This window comes from Pseudophryne corroboree, chromosome 1 (genome assembly GCF_028390025.1).
Source record: "Pseudophryne corroboree isolate aPseCor3 chromosome 1, aPseCor3.hap2, whole genome shotgun sequence".
NCBI classification, from domain to species: domain Eukaryota; kingdom Metazoa; phylum Chordata; class Amphibia; order Anura; family Myobatrachidae; genus Pseudophryne; species Pseudophryne corroboree.
The window spans coordinates 839,404,497-839,420,669 of record NC_086444.1 but is presented as its reverse complement, the minus strand read 5'-3'; the positions used below and the strand labels follow the sequence as shown (position 1 = coordinate 839,420,669).

The window sequence follows — 16,173 nt, the reverse complement described above, 5'->3', positions numbered from 1 at the left end:
TTCTCCTTCATCCACTAGGGGCCACTGGAGTGTAGTTACAATGGGGACGTCCCAGAGCTCCCAAAAAACGGGTGGGAAAGCGCTGAGAGTCCTGTAAAAACTGCTCGGCCAAACAGTGATGCAGAGGCCGTAAAAGTGTCAAACTTGTAGAATTTGACAAAACGAATGTCGGTTTGACCAAGTAGCCGCCCGACAAAATATTCATGGAGACCCCGCGGGCGGCTGCCCACGAAAGTCTTACAATGCGCGTAAAGCGCGCTGAAATGGAAAACGGAGGTTCCCTAGTAACCGCCAAGAAGACTGTCTGATGATCAGATGTATCCAACTGTCCAGCATATGCTGGGGCCCCGGCTATTTAGTACGGGAGCATCATCCAGAGCAAAGAAGAAAAAACACTTCATCGAATAGCCTGAGACCTCTGTAGAGAGAGTTGACGAGCCCTGACAACATTCAGAGAGGATTGAAAACCACTAGTGTCAGATTTATATGAAAAATGGACCTCCCCTCTGGAAGAAACGACCGCTGAGGCCGAAGCCGAGCCCGGGGAGTTGCCAATAGAGTACTCCCTGAACAAGAGGCCGAACTTACGGCCGCTAGGCTAATCTCATTTGGAAGAAAAGCGAAAAAGGCAGAGACCTAAAATTCCGGTCAGTGTGGTTTGAAGCGCAGCGGAGCAAAAAACCTCCCAGAGAAACCAAAGATGAATGGTAACTGGAAGAAGGGGGAAAAAACCCCTTTTATCTTCATTATGTTCCATAAAGTTTTCCCAAAGTGGCAAAAGCGAGAAGAGGTAATAGACTTCTGAAATCGGAGCCCAGTAGGCCTAACCGAACTAGGGAACTCCTCCCTTCTGAGGTCTCGTGAACAGTCACACGGGTAACCGAAACCAGTGTAAAATTGAACAAGGAGAAAAAAGGAGCCTGTTGAAGTAGACAGTCCAGTCGAGGTAGGAGCCAAGGCTCCTCTACTGACAACAGGCGTATCTGTATCTTCAAGTCATGCGTGGCCCAACCAGCGCCACCGAGAGGACTAGCACGCATAATCCCCTCCTGTGTTACTGAACATGAAGTAGAAATAGAAAAAGGAGGCAGGATAGAATAACCAGAAAACTCCCCGGAGCCCTGAGGGCCTCCACGGCTACTGCCGTCCGAGAGTAATAAAGGGTTAACGAGTCAGTCAGAACGCCCTGAGGTCGATCCGAAATCTCCGCCCACAGCGGACCAGCTGACAAAACTCCGGGGCATGTTCCCTCACCCAGGAGTCTGACCTGGTGGCTTGATCTGGAAACAAGATTGTTGTCCCCCGTTCCGAGAGGAATGGAGGCGACCACTCATTACGTCGCAACTTGACTGAAGAAATAGAGTCTCTGGTGCCGAGGAATGAAAAAAACCTCTGACGGACCGTGTTGAGAAACGTCTATGCGGAGCATAAATTGGATCTGTGTCGAATCAGAAGCTCGTGGATCCTCCGGATATTCAGAAGCCACCTAATGTACAGAGTGGGATAGTAGCAGTAAATTGTCCCATTAGGGAACCAACGTCACCCACTGCCCCTGAAAAAGAGTTATTCTGTTATCTTTCTAAACTCTGTGGGAGCGGAAGAGAGAAGAGTAAAGGACTTACAGTGAAAATGAGAATCCTGTTAAGGGGGAATCTGAGAAAAGCCTGTCCAACGGAAATCAGTAAACAGGCATCTCTGAAGACAAGGGACACGTAAAACTCCCTTTCTTGTTTAAACTAGCAATCACAGACTAAAAGGATTGTAAGGCCAGAATAGGCCTGTCCGAGCCACTTGGCTTCGGAACGTGAAAAGAAAACAAAGGCCTGAGAACTGTCCTAATTCAAATGATATGTGAAAAACAGGGATCAACACCCTTTGCGGTTAGAAACCTATGGAGCGCAGCCTGCAGTATGACTCTCTTGTCATCGTAAATCAGCCGACCTATGCCGAGGGACTCCTGAGACGGTTGTAACCGCCCAAGCCTTCTCCCATCGACCTGCGCCTACCCTGGGACCCTGCAGGTGTAATGGGTGTATAGGATGACATAAAATCAGACTGGACTGAGGATGTTGAACCTCTGCTTCAGCCTTTTTACCCTGAGAACCCCTGGCGACGAAGATATCACCCGTGTGGAGTCAAAAACCTGAAAGGGCACGAAAAAATCTAAAGGGAAGACCAGTAAAGGTCTGTCTTGGAGCTGGGGCAGTAGTAGGAGAAATCAAAGTGGACCTACCTCCATTGGTTCAAGAAATCCTGCAGAAAGTTCCTTCCCCAGAACCATCTGCCCCGTAGGATTTCATGTTTACTTGTCACTGTCGCAGCCCCAGAGGTCGTCGGGTTAAGACAGCCCAAGCGAAGATGCAGGGTCCGAGTCTGTAGACATGGAGACCTCCAAGGAACATAAAGCAGAATCGTGATTCTGACCTGTATCAAAGTATCAATTGATCCTGATGCGAAGCATCCTGTAACCTAGAGGACAATTGTTCCCCAACCTACCTGCTCCGGATACGGTAGAACCATGCTGCCGCATATGTCGATGGATCCCTGAGCAAGGTTGCCTCAGGAAAACGGCGGCTTGATGGACCGGCGATACACCGAGGTGTATACCCTAGAGAGGTTCTGATACCATCTCCTGCCATCTGCGGGGAAAAGATAGGAAAACAAACCTTGTTTGATACCTGATATTGTGTATTCGGGTGTCTGTCGGCCGCCTACCGGAGCCTGCCCAGCTCATCCGAAACTGAACCAGTCGCTGTCATTTTCGTCAATGGCGTGGAACCCTGATGGACTTGACGTGTCCTCCTCCTTTACCTGCAGTATCAGATGAACTGCTGTATTATGTACCTGTATATTCTGAGACACTGGTTCAGATCCACAGAAAACAGACATCAGTAATGCATGGAATGTTAGCAAAGTTTCTTTTTGGAAAGGTGTGTTTGGTCCCGCTGTGATTTGATCCTGTGACCTTGGAAACCAAAGTCCAAGGGCTTACCTGATGAGTTATTGTCTGGTTAATAGTGACATTACCTGCATCATTGATCAAACAGGGGTGTGCAGGTGCGTGGAGGGCGAAGCAGATGGCTCCGCCGCATACTTCACACCTAAGAGGGAATTCTTCGACTATCCCAGGAGAGACAAACGAAAGGAGAAAAGGTGGGTTAAATAAACAGAGCCCTACGTAAGGTGTGCACTATAATGTGTAGTGACCGATACGATTAAAATAAACTTTCTGGAGCAGCGGAGACCTGAACCAGCAACGCTGCGCTGTGGGACAGGAGTCTTAGCCCTAGGCTATAGGAGTTCTCCTTAAAGTTTTGTTTGGATTCAAACCCCTGTTCAGATACCCGCTACTAGCGTACTGAGCCGCAGCGCTATTTGTCTTATGCCTTACACGCATTCCACAATTACAAATAGCATTAGTAACTAGTGACAACAAGGAATAATAAAGGGAAGGCAACACCCCGCCCTGTATTTAGTGTACCGCTAATTAAGGTGCACCAGATGTTTCTCTGAGGTTCCGCTGGCTTTTCAAAATGGTGACCAGCCTGTGAGAAAGATGGGGGAAAATGTTATGTGCAAGATGTTGTTATTAGAAAACATTGCGGAAGTAGCCTACAGCACCTGGTATTCCCAGGCGGTCTCCCATCCAAGTACTAACCGGGCCTGACCCTGCTTAGTTTCCGAGATCAGACGAGATCGGGCGTGTTCAGGGTGGTGTGGCCATAGGCTTTTATCCCCTATATCTGGTATTTTATGGATTTATCTATATACATACCTACACGCACTTAAATATATATATCTATATATATACATGCACAAACATAACTATATATGTATATATACACACACACCGTAGGTAAATAAATACTGCACAGTAGATCCTTTTAATTATTATTGAGCTGAGTCCCAGCTACTGTAATAGAGCAGGTTCCCTGATTTGCAAGTAGGAAAATGCTGGGTAGAGGACTCTACTGCAGGAGGAATGTATCTATATTTCAGCAGCCTGAAGTATCGAAAAGTTACAAATCCCAGAGCTGTTGCCTAGCGACGGGGAGACCTGGGAGCCCGCTGAGTAAAGCAGGTTAACTGTTAATATATACCTGGGACTTTATTTGTATTTGTCTCTGAGTATGCAAGATTAGCCCACTGGGCTATAGGAGACACTGCAAATATGAAGCCAGGTCTGTGCATGGAGGAAATGGCCGCCAGAGTGAAACTCCTCTGGGCTATGCGATAAAATCTATATAGTGGATAACTGGATTAGTGCTGAGCCACTCTGACTATATCACATTCTCCTCAGCACCATGTGCATTAAACTCACATAAATGCCTATTACACTATAACAGTGGCCGGGGAGCGGAGAATGCTGAGCCCGCTGTACAGAGCGGGAGTTAGCTCCGCCCCCCGGCTATGGCGCCTTATTGCAAAACTAAGCGGGAAGCGAGCTGTACCCTCCGCTGGGCCTGCGAGTCACCGCCGGGGAGCGCTGAGCCCGCTATACAGCGCTAGTAGAGCCCTGTATCTGCTAGCCGCCGCCGGGGAGTGTTGCGCTGAACAGAGCGCGAGTCGCCGCCTGGGAGCAGGGAGCGCTGAGCTCGCTCTACAGAGCGGGACTTAGCTCCACCCCCTCCGTACAAGGCGCCAAATTTAAACATTGCTTTGCGCTCGAGCGGGATCCCTGTGCCGGCTCTGTGAGTCGCGCTGAGTGGGGATCTGTGCGGGGGGTGCGGGGAGCTGGGGGAGCAGAGGGTTATCAGAATGACACACACCCGTTTTTCAGTCAGGGTTGTATAAACACATACTCAGCCTCCCCCAATCATCCTGTCTGTTTCTCCATGAGGAGGACAGGTAAGGATACAATAAAGTACATTACAGCCCCAGAGAGCCCTTCTGGAGTGGGTTGTACAACAATAAACAGTGCATTGCTCTAAAAACATACATAGCCACCACAAATAAAGTATACTTCACTCACCACTGTGTTCTTGGTGGATCGGCCCCGACACACGCCGCACGCAGCGGCGTCCAGCCGGAATCTTCTGTGGTGGGGTGGTCCCGACACAAGCCGCACGCAGCGGTGTCCGACCATTTTTTGATACTCACCGCTGCCATGCTGCCGGAATCTTCTGCTGGATGGAGTGGCCGCGACACGCGCCGCACGCAGCGGTGTCCGCCAACTCAGGAGAGCTCAGTGTCTCCCTCAGCCGGGGCCCATCCCTAGCCGCACGCAGCTGCGATGGGACCCCGCCGGCAGCTCCCACGGTGCAGACTGGCAGTGGCAGAGCTGCCAGTCTGTGAGTGTGTGTAAGAAAAATAAAATAATAAAGAAAAAAGAAGAAAATTCTTCAGCTAAACCCAAGTGAACCAGCTACCTCGGGCACTTAACTAAGACTGGCTTGGAGGGGAGATAGTAGGGGAGGAGCTAGCCACAGTGTGAGAATTTTTAAAGTGCCAGCTACCAATACCACCTACTATCTCCCCATTGTAACTACACTCCAGTGGCCCCTAGTGGATGAAGGAGAAATGGACATAGCACTTACCCGTGATGCCAGTGTGCAGATATCTCTCTGTGCATCACGCATATAAAGAAATGCATCCTTTATTTGTTCTAACGACAGTAAAATATTGTCCCTGTCCAGGGTATCAATATTTTCGATCAGGGACTCTGACCAAACTACCCCAGCACTGCACATCCAGGCAGTCGCAATAGCTGGTCGTAGTATAACACCTGCATGTGTGTATATACCTTTTTGGATATTTTCCATCCTCCTATCTGATGGATCTTTAAGTGCGTCCGTCTCAGGAGAGGGTAACGCCACTTGTTTTGATAAGCGTGTTAGCGCTTTGTCCACCCTAGGAGGTGTTTCCCAGCGCTCCCTAACCTCTGGCGGGAAAGGGTATAAAGCCAATAACTTCTTTGAAATTAGCAGTTTTTTATCGGGGCACCCCACGCTTCATCACACACGTCATTTAATTCTTCTGATTCGGTAAAAACTACTGGTAGTTTTTTCACACCCCACATAATACCCTGTTTAGTGGTACCTGTAGTATCAGCTAAATGTAACATCTCCTTTATTGCCAAAATCATATAACGTGTGGCCCTACTGGAAAATACGGTTGATTCGTCACCCTCACCACCGGAATCAGTGCCTGTGTCTGGGTCTGTGTCGACCGACTGAGGCAAGGGACGTTTTACAGCCCCTGACGGTGTTTGAGGCGCCTGGACAGACACTAATTGAGTGTCCGGCCGCCTCATGTCGGCAAACGACTGCTTAAGCGAGTTGACGCTATCCCGTAATTCCACAAATAAAGGCATCCATTCTGGTGTCGACCCCCTAGGAGGTGACATCCTCATATTTGGCAATTGCTCCGCCTCCACACCAATAACGTCCTCATACATGTCGACACACACGTACCGACACACAGCAGACACACAGGGAATGCTCTATACGAAGACAGGACCCACTAGCCCTTTGGGGAGACAGAGGGAGAGTCTGCCAGCACACACCAAAAAGCGCTATATATGACAGGGATAGCCTTATGATTAAGTGCTCCCTTATAGCTGCTTTTATATTAATATATTGCCATTTATTCTGCCCCCCCTCTCTGTTATACCCTGTTTCTGTAGTGCAGTGCAGGGGAGAGACCTGGGAGCCTTCCTGACCAGCGGAGCTGTGACAGAAAATGGCGCCGTGTGCTGAGGAGATAGGCCCCGCCCCTTTTCCGGCGGGCTCGTCTCCCGCTATTTAGTACATTTAGGCAGGGGTAAATATCTCCATATAGCCTCTGGGGCTATATGTGAGGTATTTTTAGCCTTTTTAAAGGTTTTCATTTGCCTCCCAGGGCGCCCCCCCCCAGCGCCCTGCACCCTCAGTGACTGCCGTGTGAAGTGTGCTGAGAGGAAAATGGCGCACAGCTGCAGTGCTGTGCGCTACCTTAAGAAGACTGCAGGAGTCTTCAGCCGCCGATTCTGGACCTCTTCTTGCTTCAGCATCTGTGAGGGGGCCGGCGGCGTGGCTCCGGTGACCATCCAGGCTGTACCTGTGATCGTCCCTCTGGAGCTTCATGTCCAGTAGCCAAGAAGCCAATCCATCCTGCACGCAGGTGAGTTCACTTCTTCTCCCCTCTGTCCCTCGTTGCAGTGATCCTGTTGCCAGCAGGAATCACTGTAAAATAAAAAACCTAAGCTAAACTCTCTAAGCAGCTCTTTATGAGAGCCACCTAGAATTGCACCCTTCTCGGCCGGGCACAAAAATCTAACTGGAGTCTGGAGGAGGGTCATAGGGGGAGGAGCCAGTACACACCACCTGACCTGTAAAAGCTTTACTTTTGTGCCCTGTCTCCTGCGGAGCCGCTATTCCCCATGGTCCTTTCAGGAACCCCAGCATCCACTTAGGACGATAGAGAAAATAGCTGCCCCGCGTCTCTATGAGGGAGAAGGAGCAGAGGGTGGAAAGACCTCAGCAGACTGGCTCCCTGGGCTGGGGAGGGGGTGCTGGGGTGGCGCTGACCCCATGGCTGACATTAACCACCTGGTTCCCTGGCCCGTGTAAAGATCTCCAGTGCCAGTGTAATTTGCTCTGGTAGTCTAGTGTAGTCCAAGGCCGGAATCTGGTTACACATCACCAACCTCTTGGGCTTTCAAACTCGAGATCTACCAACAGTACACATTTTCCAGACCACCTAGCTGGTGCACAGGTGTAGTCATTACTAATTAAGATGTGCTGCATTCATTCCTAACTGACAATTCTACAGATATCCAGGAGGCCTGGAAAACATGAACTGTTGGTAGATCTCGAGGACCAGTTTGGCCAGCCCTGCTCTACAACAAGTTCTAAAAATAAGTTACCATGTTGCAATGTGCCCAACATGGTGGTGGATGCACTGGTTACTATGCAGGCAGATCTGCACTGTAATGCTGTTGTGTGGTCCTCTCCTACAGTAAATATGTGATCTATGCATTCTCAAAGGAAAAATTCTAAACTACTGAACACTTGCTCATAATAAAATTTAGTGTACTTGAGAGAGTACAAGAAGTCTTTATTAAGCTCTGGTATAATTAGAGGTGGTTTAGGTTTGTAATCACATTGGGGGGGGGGGGGGGGGGGGAATTTGGGTTCTCATTTGATCTATCATTCATTGTGATGCTATACTCACTAATTCCTTCTGCTCCTCATCAGAGGAATGGTGAACATCGATCCACTCTCCATCATCATCACTTAGACTGGCACTTTCCCAGCCATCTGAGAACACATTAAATGTATATTACCAATCAGAGACTTCTCATGGACAAATAAAAGCCTATACACAAAATAATCTGCTCACTTACCATCCTCTTCTGCAGGTTTAGTTTCTACTTCCAGCACCTCTGCCCCAGGAATATAATCTTTTGCTACCAATTCTCCATATGCATGGATTTTTGCCTCTGTAGTGGCCTCAGTTGGTTTCCCCTGCATGAAAGAAAAGCGGATCTTTAGAGATCAAGCATCCTTTTACAGATTCAGTTTTAACCAATGTACACTGCTCAAAAAAATAAAGGGAACACTAAAATAACACATCCTAGATCTGAATGAATGAAATATTCTTATTAAATACTTTGTTCTTTACATAGTTGAATGTGCGGACAACAAAATCACACAAAAATTATCAATGGAAATCAAATTTATTAACCCATGGAGGTCTGGATTTGGAGTCACACTCAAAATTAAAGTGGAAAAACACACTACAGGCTGATCCAACTTTGATGTAATGTCCTTAAAACAAGTCAAAATGAGGCTCAGTAGTGTGTGTGGCCTCCACGTGTCTGTATGACCTCCCTACAACGCCTGGGCATGTTCCTGATGAGGTGGCGGATGGTCTCCTGAGGGATCTCCTCCCAGACCTGGACTAAAGCATCCACCAACTCCTGGACAGTCTGTGGGTGCACCGTGGCATTGGTGGATGGAGCGAGACATGATGTCCCAGATGTGCTCAATTGGATTCAGGTCTGGGGAACGGGCGGGCCAGTCCATAGCATCAATGCCTTCGTCTTGCAGGAACTGCTGACACACTCCAGCCACATGAGGTCTAGCATTGTCTTGCATTAGGAGGAACCCAGGGCAAACCGCACCAGCATATGGTCTCACAAGGGGTCTGAGGATCTCATCTCGGTACCTAATGGCAGTCAGGCTACCTCTGGCGAGCACATGGAGGGCTGTGCGGCCCCCCAAAAAGAAATGCCACCCCACACCATTACTGACCCACTGCCAAACCGGTCATGCTGGAGGATGTTGCAGGCAGCAGAACGTTCTCCTTGGCGTCTCCAGACTGTCACGTCTGTCACATGTGCTCAGTGAGAATCTGCTTTCATCTGTGAAGAGCACAGGGCGCCAGTGGTGAATTTGCCAATCTTGGTGTTCTCTGGCAAATGCCAAACGTCCTGCAGGGTGTTGGGCTGTAAGCACAACCCCCACCTGTGGACGTGGGGCCCTCATACCACCCTCATGGAGTCTGTTTGTGATCGTTTGAGTAGACACATGCACATTTGTGGCTTGCTGGAGGTCATTTTGCAGGGCTCTGGCAGTGCTCCTCCTGTTCCTCCTTGCACAAAGGCGGAGGTAGCGGTCCTGCTGCTGGGTTGTAGCCCTCCTACAGCCTCCTCCACGTCTCCTGATGTACTGGCCTGTCTCCTGGTAGCGCCTCCATGCTCTGGACACTACGCTGACAGACACAGCAAACCTTCTTGCCACAGCTCGCATTGATGTGCCATCCTGGATGAGATGCACTACCTGAGCCACTTGTGTGGGTTGCATACTCCGTCTCATGCTACCACTAGAGTGAAAGCACCGCCAGCTTTCAAAAGTGACCAAAACATCAGCCAGAAAGCATAGGAGCTGAGAAGTGGTCTGTGGTCACCACCTGCAGAACAACTCCTTTATTGGGGGTGTCTTGCTAATTGCCTATAATTCCCACCTGTTGTCTAATCCATTTGCACAACAGCATGTGAAATTGATTGTCAATCAGTGTTGCTTCCTAAGTGGACAGTTTGATTTCACAGAAGTGTGATTGACTTGGAGTTACATTGTGTTGTTTAAGTGTTACCTTTATTTTTTTGAGCAGTGTAATTCAGGAAATTCTACATAACTTTTACTATGTGCATAACAAGCTGGCAGTGCCTGCAAATATCAGTGGGACAACGTTTAATTAAGGCAGTGAGAAACACTCATGGCCACAAAATAAACACACACATGGAATTGATCTAATAATTATACTGTAGTTAGGGAAAACATTGAGTGTTATAGCTCTAAAAATCAAACAAAACATATATAAAATGTAAACAAAAAAACCCTTAATTATTGTGTTGTACAGATGTGTCCTCACACATTATCCCAGCAGTCGCGCCATTCAGCTCCTCTTGGCACGCCAGGTCCTGAGACTCTGCTTTTTTCCCAATACCAGTTCCATTGTGCTCCGTAAACAGACTCAGTCACACATAATATACAAATGTCAAATGTGCAACTAAGGGTGTGTACACATGGTGAGATTCGGGCTATGCCCGATTCTCACTATGCGACAGGGGCAGGGTCGGCACATAGTCAGTATCGCAAGCACATAATGAGTGTGCTTGCGATACTGGCTCTCTGCGATTTTGGCTAAGTGTCAATTTTGACTATCTCTTCTATAGAGATAGTCAAAATTGACTTGCCTGCACAGTCTATCTTTTCTTTCAATGCCAACCGCGCGGGACCACGCATCGGCATCGAATCGGGATCGCAAGGTGACAGTCACCTTGCGATCTGCACTAACTTTTCTTCCGATTCTGACTAGATAGTCAGAATCGGAAGAAAAAATCTCACCGTGTGTACACACCCTAAGAAACACTTATGGCAAAGAGACGCCTGAAGTTAGCACAGTTGCACTGGACCTAGCAGCTCACTCCTGCAGGGCATCTCAAGCTGCATGGTGTATTGAAGCTAATTGTGGGAGGACACACCTGTAGGTCTTCCCATTTTCCTACATATTAAGTTTATAATTGATATCCAATGAAATTGAAGTAATTTATAGTCTGCAACCATCTGACTACATTGTTGTTCTTATGTATAAAGATTAATTTGAGCCCTTCAAAATTACATTTTGGTAGCTGCACTGCATGAAAGGTCGGCAAAGATGGTCACACAGAAAAGGTGTGAAACATACACATTAATCACACCAAGTTTTATAGTCTACCAAATGCTCAGGACATTAAGAAAAATGAAAACTACATTTTTCTGAACATTTTTCTGTTTCTTATCCATATACTAAAGAAAGACACCACTGGGCTCCTGAAGTCTTGTATGTAACTCACCCGGAATTTCCTTTGCAACATGTGAGGATCCAAAGTGCGAAACAGCTGTATTAACCCTCTGGCAGACATACAGACATCTAATTGAGAGACATAAAATATATGAATAGTGCTAGTATAATAATTTTTAGATGAACCTTCTTAGCATAGTTTTCATTTGGACAAACATACAAAACAATGTATAACCTATTAACACAGAATAGTCCCCCCTCCCCTTTATTTTAATTCCCAAAATAACAGATACAAGATTTTAACATGTGTCACTGCTTCCAAAATATGAACTACAATATGAAGATTGCAGTTTATTTCTAGAAATTCTAGAGCAAACTAATATTGCTGGAAACCGTAAACCATAGTGATCAGCCTATTACTATACCTTAAAACACTCATGGGCCTGTGGCAGGCTATAAAACAACACTACAAGGTAGAGAATGGAGATGCAGGGGCATTGTAATCATTTTTGAGTGCCTGAGTTGTTCAGGAACCTGTAAAACCCGTGCTATCAGTGTCCTCCATAGGATGTAAGAAAACATTAACATATTTATCTGGAATTTTACTTGTAGATAATTAGCAAATGCACCCTAACATTTAAGAGCTAGTTCTCATGAACATAGGGATACCAAATACTGTACATGGTCTGGTGGAATTCTAGTGTCAGAGACAAATGTAAACATTGTCTTTTAGAATCTTTTTTATTCTCCCAAATTATATTTAATACTTATTTATATAGCACACACACATTACGCAGAGCGACACAATTTTACAGAAGCCAAAACACCTATCAATATGTTGTTGAAGAAGATCCCTTTGCAGTGGTCAAGGCCAAGGGTCTTCAACGGACATGTCCAGAAGATCCGCATACCACGCCCTCCGAGGCCAATCTGGGTCAATTAGAATCGCCTGGACTCCCTGATTTTTGATGCGCTTGAGCACCCTTGAGAGCTACGGAATCGGAGGAAACAGCTGGTAAGACCAAGGCGACGTCAGTGCATCTACTACCCTCGCCTGAGGGTCCCTGGTTCGTGAGCAGTACCAGAGAAGCTTCTTGTTGAGACGAGAAGCCATCATGTCTATCTGAGGGAAGCCCCACCGGTGGATGATCTGTTGGAACACCTGATAGTGGAGACCTCACTCCCCCGGGTGGAGCTCGTGACAACTCAGGAATTCTGCTTCTCAGTTGTCTACACCCGGAATGAAGATTGCCGACATTGCTGTTGTATTTCTTTTTCGCACAGAGAAGTATTTTTGACACCTCTCGCATGCAGGTCCTGCTTTTTGTTCCTCCTTGCCGATTAATGTACACCACTGCTGTGGCGTTGTCCGATTGCACCTGGATTGCGTGATCCTTGAGCAGAGGAGAGGCTTGAAGCAGAGCATTGTAGATCGCCCGAAGTTCCAGAATGTTGATTGGAATAAGACTTCCGTGGGCTAACCACCTGCCCTGGAACTGCGCACCTTGGGTGACAGCTCCCCATCCTCGTAGACTTGCATCTGTTGTGAGGAGGGTCCAATCCTGAATTCTGAAACTCCGGCCTTCCAGTAGATTGGCGGACTGCAGCCACCATAGGAGGTAAATCCTGGCCTGAGGTGACAGCCGTATTATTCGGTGCATCCGAAGATGTGAACTGGACCATTTGCTCAGGAGAGCCAGCTGAAAAGTTCTGGCATGAAACCTGCCATATTGTATCGCCTCGTAGGAGGCGACCATCTTCTCCAACAATTTTATGCAAAGATGGATGGACACTCGAGCCGGTCCGTATCCAGCAACATCCACTGGAAAAGGAGCCTTTGAGTTGGCTCCAGGTGGGACATCTGTCAGACCATGGGTGGATCCTCAACTTACAGAAGATGGATAGTGGTCGATAAGGAGATTTATGGTAGACTTACCATTGTTAAATCTCTTTCTGCGAGGTACACTGGATTCCACAGGTAATAACATTGGGGTGTAGAGTTGGATATTGATCCAAGGCACCAACAGGCTAAAGCTTTGACTATTCCCAGGATGCACTGTACCTCCTCCTCTATAGCCCCGCCACCAGGCACTGGAGCTCAGTTTTGTTTAACAGTCCAATGCAGTAGCAGGTAAGAGAGACAGTAGATGTTAGTCACATAGAACCACATTCTCTTGACAGGAGAAGGGACTAGCGGCTAATGCCATACAAAACCAAAGAAGCTAAGTGTGTCAGGGTGGGCGACCTGTGGAATCCAGTGTACCTCGCAGAAAGAGATTTAACAATGGTAAGTCTACCATAAATCATCTTTTCTGCAGCGGGGTACACTGGTGTTCCACAGGGAATAACATCGGGGATGTCCTAAAGCAGTTCCTCATGGGAGGGGACGCACTGTAGCAGGCACAAGAACCCGGCGTCCAAAGGAAGCATCCTGGGAGGTGGAGGTATCAAAGTCATAGAACCTGATGAACGTGTTCACTGAGGACCACGTAGCCGCCTTGCACAATTGTTCTGCGGATGCGCCACAGCAGGCCGCCCAAAAAGGTCCAACAGAGTAGAATCGGCCTTGATAGCAGCAGGAGCTGGGAGCCCAGCCTGTGCATAAGCTTGTGCAATCGCCATTCTAATCCATCTGGCCAAGGTTTGCTTATTCGCAGGCCAACCACGTTTGTGAAAACCAAAAAAGTACAAAAAGGGAATCTGACCTCCGGATGGAGGCAGTCCTTTCCACATAAATACGGAGAGCACATACCACATCCAAAGATCGCTCTTTGGAGGACAAACCAGAAGATATGAAGGCCGGAGCCACAATCTCCTGGTTAAGGTGAAAAGAGGATACCATCTTAAGCACATAACATGGTCGAGTTTGAAGAACTGCCCAGTCACGGTGAAAAATCAGAAAGGGTGGACGACAGGACAAAGCGCCTAAGTCCGACACCCTCCTAGCAGAGGCAATAGCCAACAGAAAAACAACCTTAAGCGTAAGGCATTTAAGGTCCACAGACTCAAGAGGTTCAAATGGAGACTCTTGTAGGGCATTCAGAACAACAGACAGATCCCATGGAGCCACAGGAGGGACATAGGGAGGCTGAATCCGTAAAACTACCCTGAGTCAAAGTGTGAACGTCAGGAAGAGACGCAATTTTTCTCTGAAACCACACCGACAAGGCAGATATTTGGGACTTTGAGGGAGGCCAGACGAAGGCCCAAGTCTAGGCCTTGTTGTAGAAAAGCCAAAAGCCTGGAAGTTCTAAAAGTAAATGCATCATAATTCTTAGCAGCACACCAGGTGAAGTAAGAATTCAAGACCCTGTAATAAATACGAGCCGAAGCTGGTTTACGGGCTTTCAACATAGTTTGAATGACCGCTTCAGAGAATCCTTTTGCTCTCAGGAGTGATGCTTCAAGAGCCACGCCGTCAAAGCCAGCCTGGCCAGGTCCGGGTAGACACAAGGTCCCTGAACGAGGAGGTCTGGGCGTTGAGGAAGTAGAAGAGGACGCTCTATCGAGAGACCCTGCAGGTCTGAGAACCAATGCCGTCTGGGCCACACTGGAACGACTAGAAGTAGTATTCCTCCTCCTTGCTTGAACTTCCGTATTACCCTGGGCAGGAGTGACACTGGAAGGAACACGTATGGCAACCGAAAGATCCATGGAATTGCCAGTGCGTCCACAAACACTGCTTGTGGATCCCATGTCCTTGATCCGAAGACCGGAACCTTGTGATTGTGTCGGACGTTATCAGGTCTACATCTGGTAGGCGCCACTTGTCCACTACGAGTTGAAAGACTTCTGGATAAAGACTCCACTCTCCGGCGTGTACATCCTGACGACTGAGGAAGTCCGCTTCCCAGTTGAGAACTCCCAGGATGAACACTGCTGCTAATGCTGGCAGATGGCGTTCCCTCCACTGAAGGATTTTTGACACTTTCATCATTTCCATGCGGCTTTGAGTGACGCCTTGATGATTTATGTACGCCACAGTGGTGGCGTTGTCTGATTGTGCTTGAAAAGGCCTGTTCTTTATCATAGGCAGGGCAAGTGTCAACGCATTGAACACTGCCCGCAGTTACAGAATGTTTATCGGGAGGAGAGATTCCTCCTTGATCCATCGACCGTGGAGTGAGTGTTGCTCAAACCCCGCGCCCCAACCTCGCAGACTGGCATCCGTTGTCAGTAGGACCCAGTTGGAGATCCAGAAGGGACTACCCCTGCTTAACTGTTGGTCCTGTAGCCACCAGCTCAGTGACAGACGTACCTCCGGATTTAAGGACATCATTTGAGACCTGATCCGATGGGGCAATCCGTCCCACCTGGCAAGGATTAACTTGGACCGACATCTCCAGTTGACTGAGGAGTTCGCCAGCATCAGCAAGTCGTCCAGATACAGCAGAATCCTGATTCCCAGACGACAGAGGAAAGCCGTCATCATGGCCATGACCTTGGTGAAAATCCGAGGTGCCATGGCCAGTCCAAATGGTAGAGCCTGGAATTGAAAATGAAGGTTGCCAATAGCAAACCGCAGATATTGCTGATGCAAAATGGCAATAGGTATGTGCAGGTAAGCATCCTGTATGTCCAGGGATACTATATAGTCCTCGGGTTCCATGGCCAGCACAATACAGCGCAGAGTTTCCATACGGAATTTGGACGCTCTCACAAATTTGTTCAATGATTTGAGGTTGAGAAAATAGGATTTTGGTACTTACCAGGTAAATCCTTTTCTTTGAATCCATAGGGGGCACTGGAGTACTCTTGGGATATGGACGGCCTCCACAGGAAGTAGGCACTGAATAAATTAATTTTGAAACTACACCTCCCCTCCATATCCCTGAGTACCTCAGTGTTTTTTACTGAGCCGAACAGGAGCGATAGAGAGGTTGACAGTGTAGAATTACATATAAC

General features: G+C 47.9%; 1 protein-coding gene and 1 non-coding gene across 2 annotated transcripts in view; both read right to left on the bottom strand.

Moving 5' to 3' along the window:
• Positions 1-16,173, bottom strand: part of SDAD1 (SDA1 domain containing 1) — a 221,128-nt gene that overhangs the window by 71,765 nt on the left and 133,190 nt on the right. Inside the window, exons 16-18 of the mRNA XM_063919903.1 lie at positions 11,321-11,397; positions 8,327-8,447; positions 8,155-8,240 (exon numbers count right to left, since the gene is read on the bottom strand). Of these exons, the coding sequence (XP_063775973.1) occupies positions 8,155-8,240; positions 8,327-8,447; positions 11,321-11,397 (284 nt within the window). The remainder of the gene's footprint in view (positions 1-8,154; positions 8,241-8,326; positions 8,448-11,320; positions 11,398-16,173) is intronic.
• On the bottom strand, positions 3,610-3,728 carry LOC134953069 (5S ribosomal RNA). The gene has a single exon (XR_010185409.1). It is a non-coding gene; the product is annotated as a 5S ribosomal RNA (ribosomal RNA).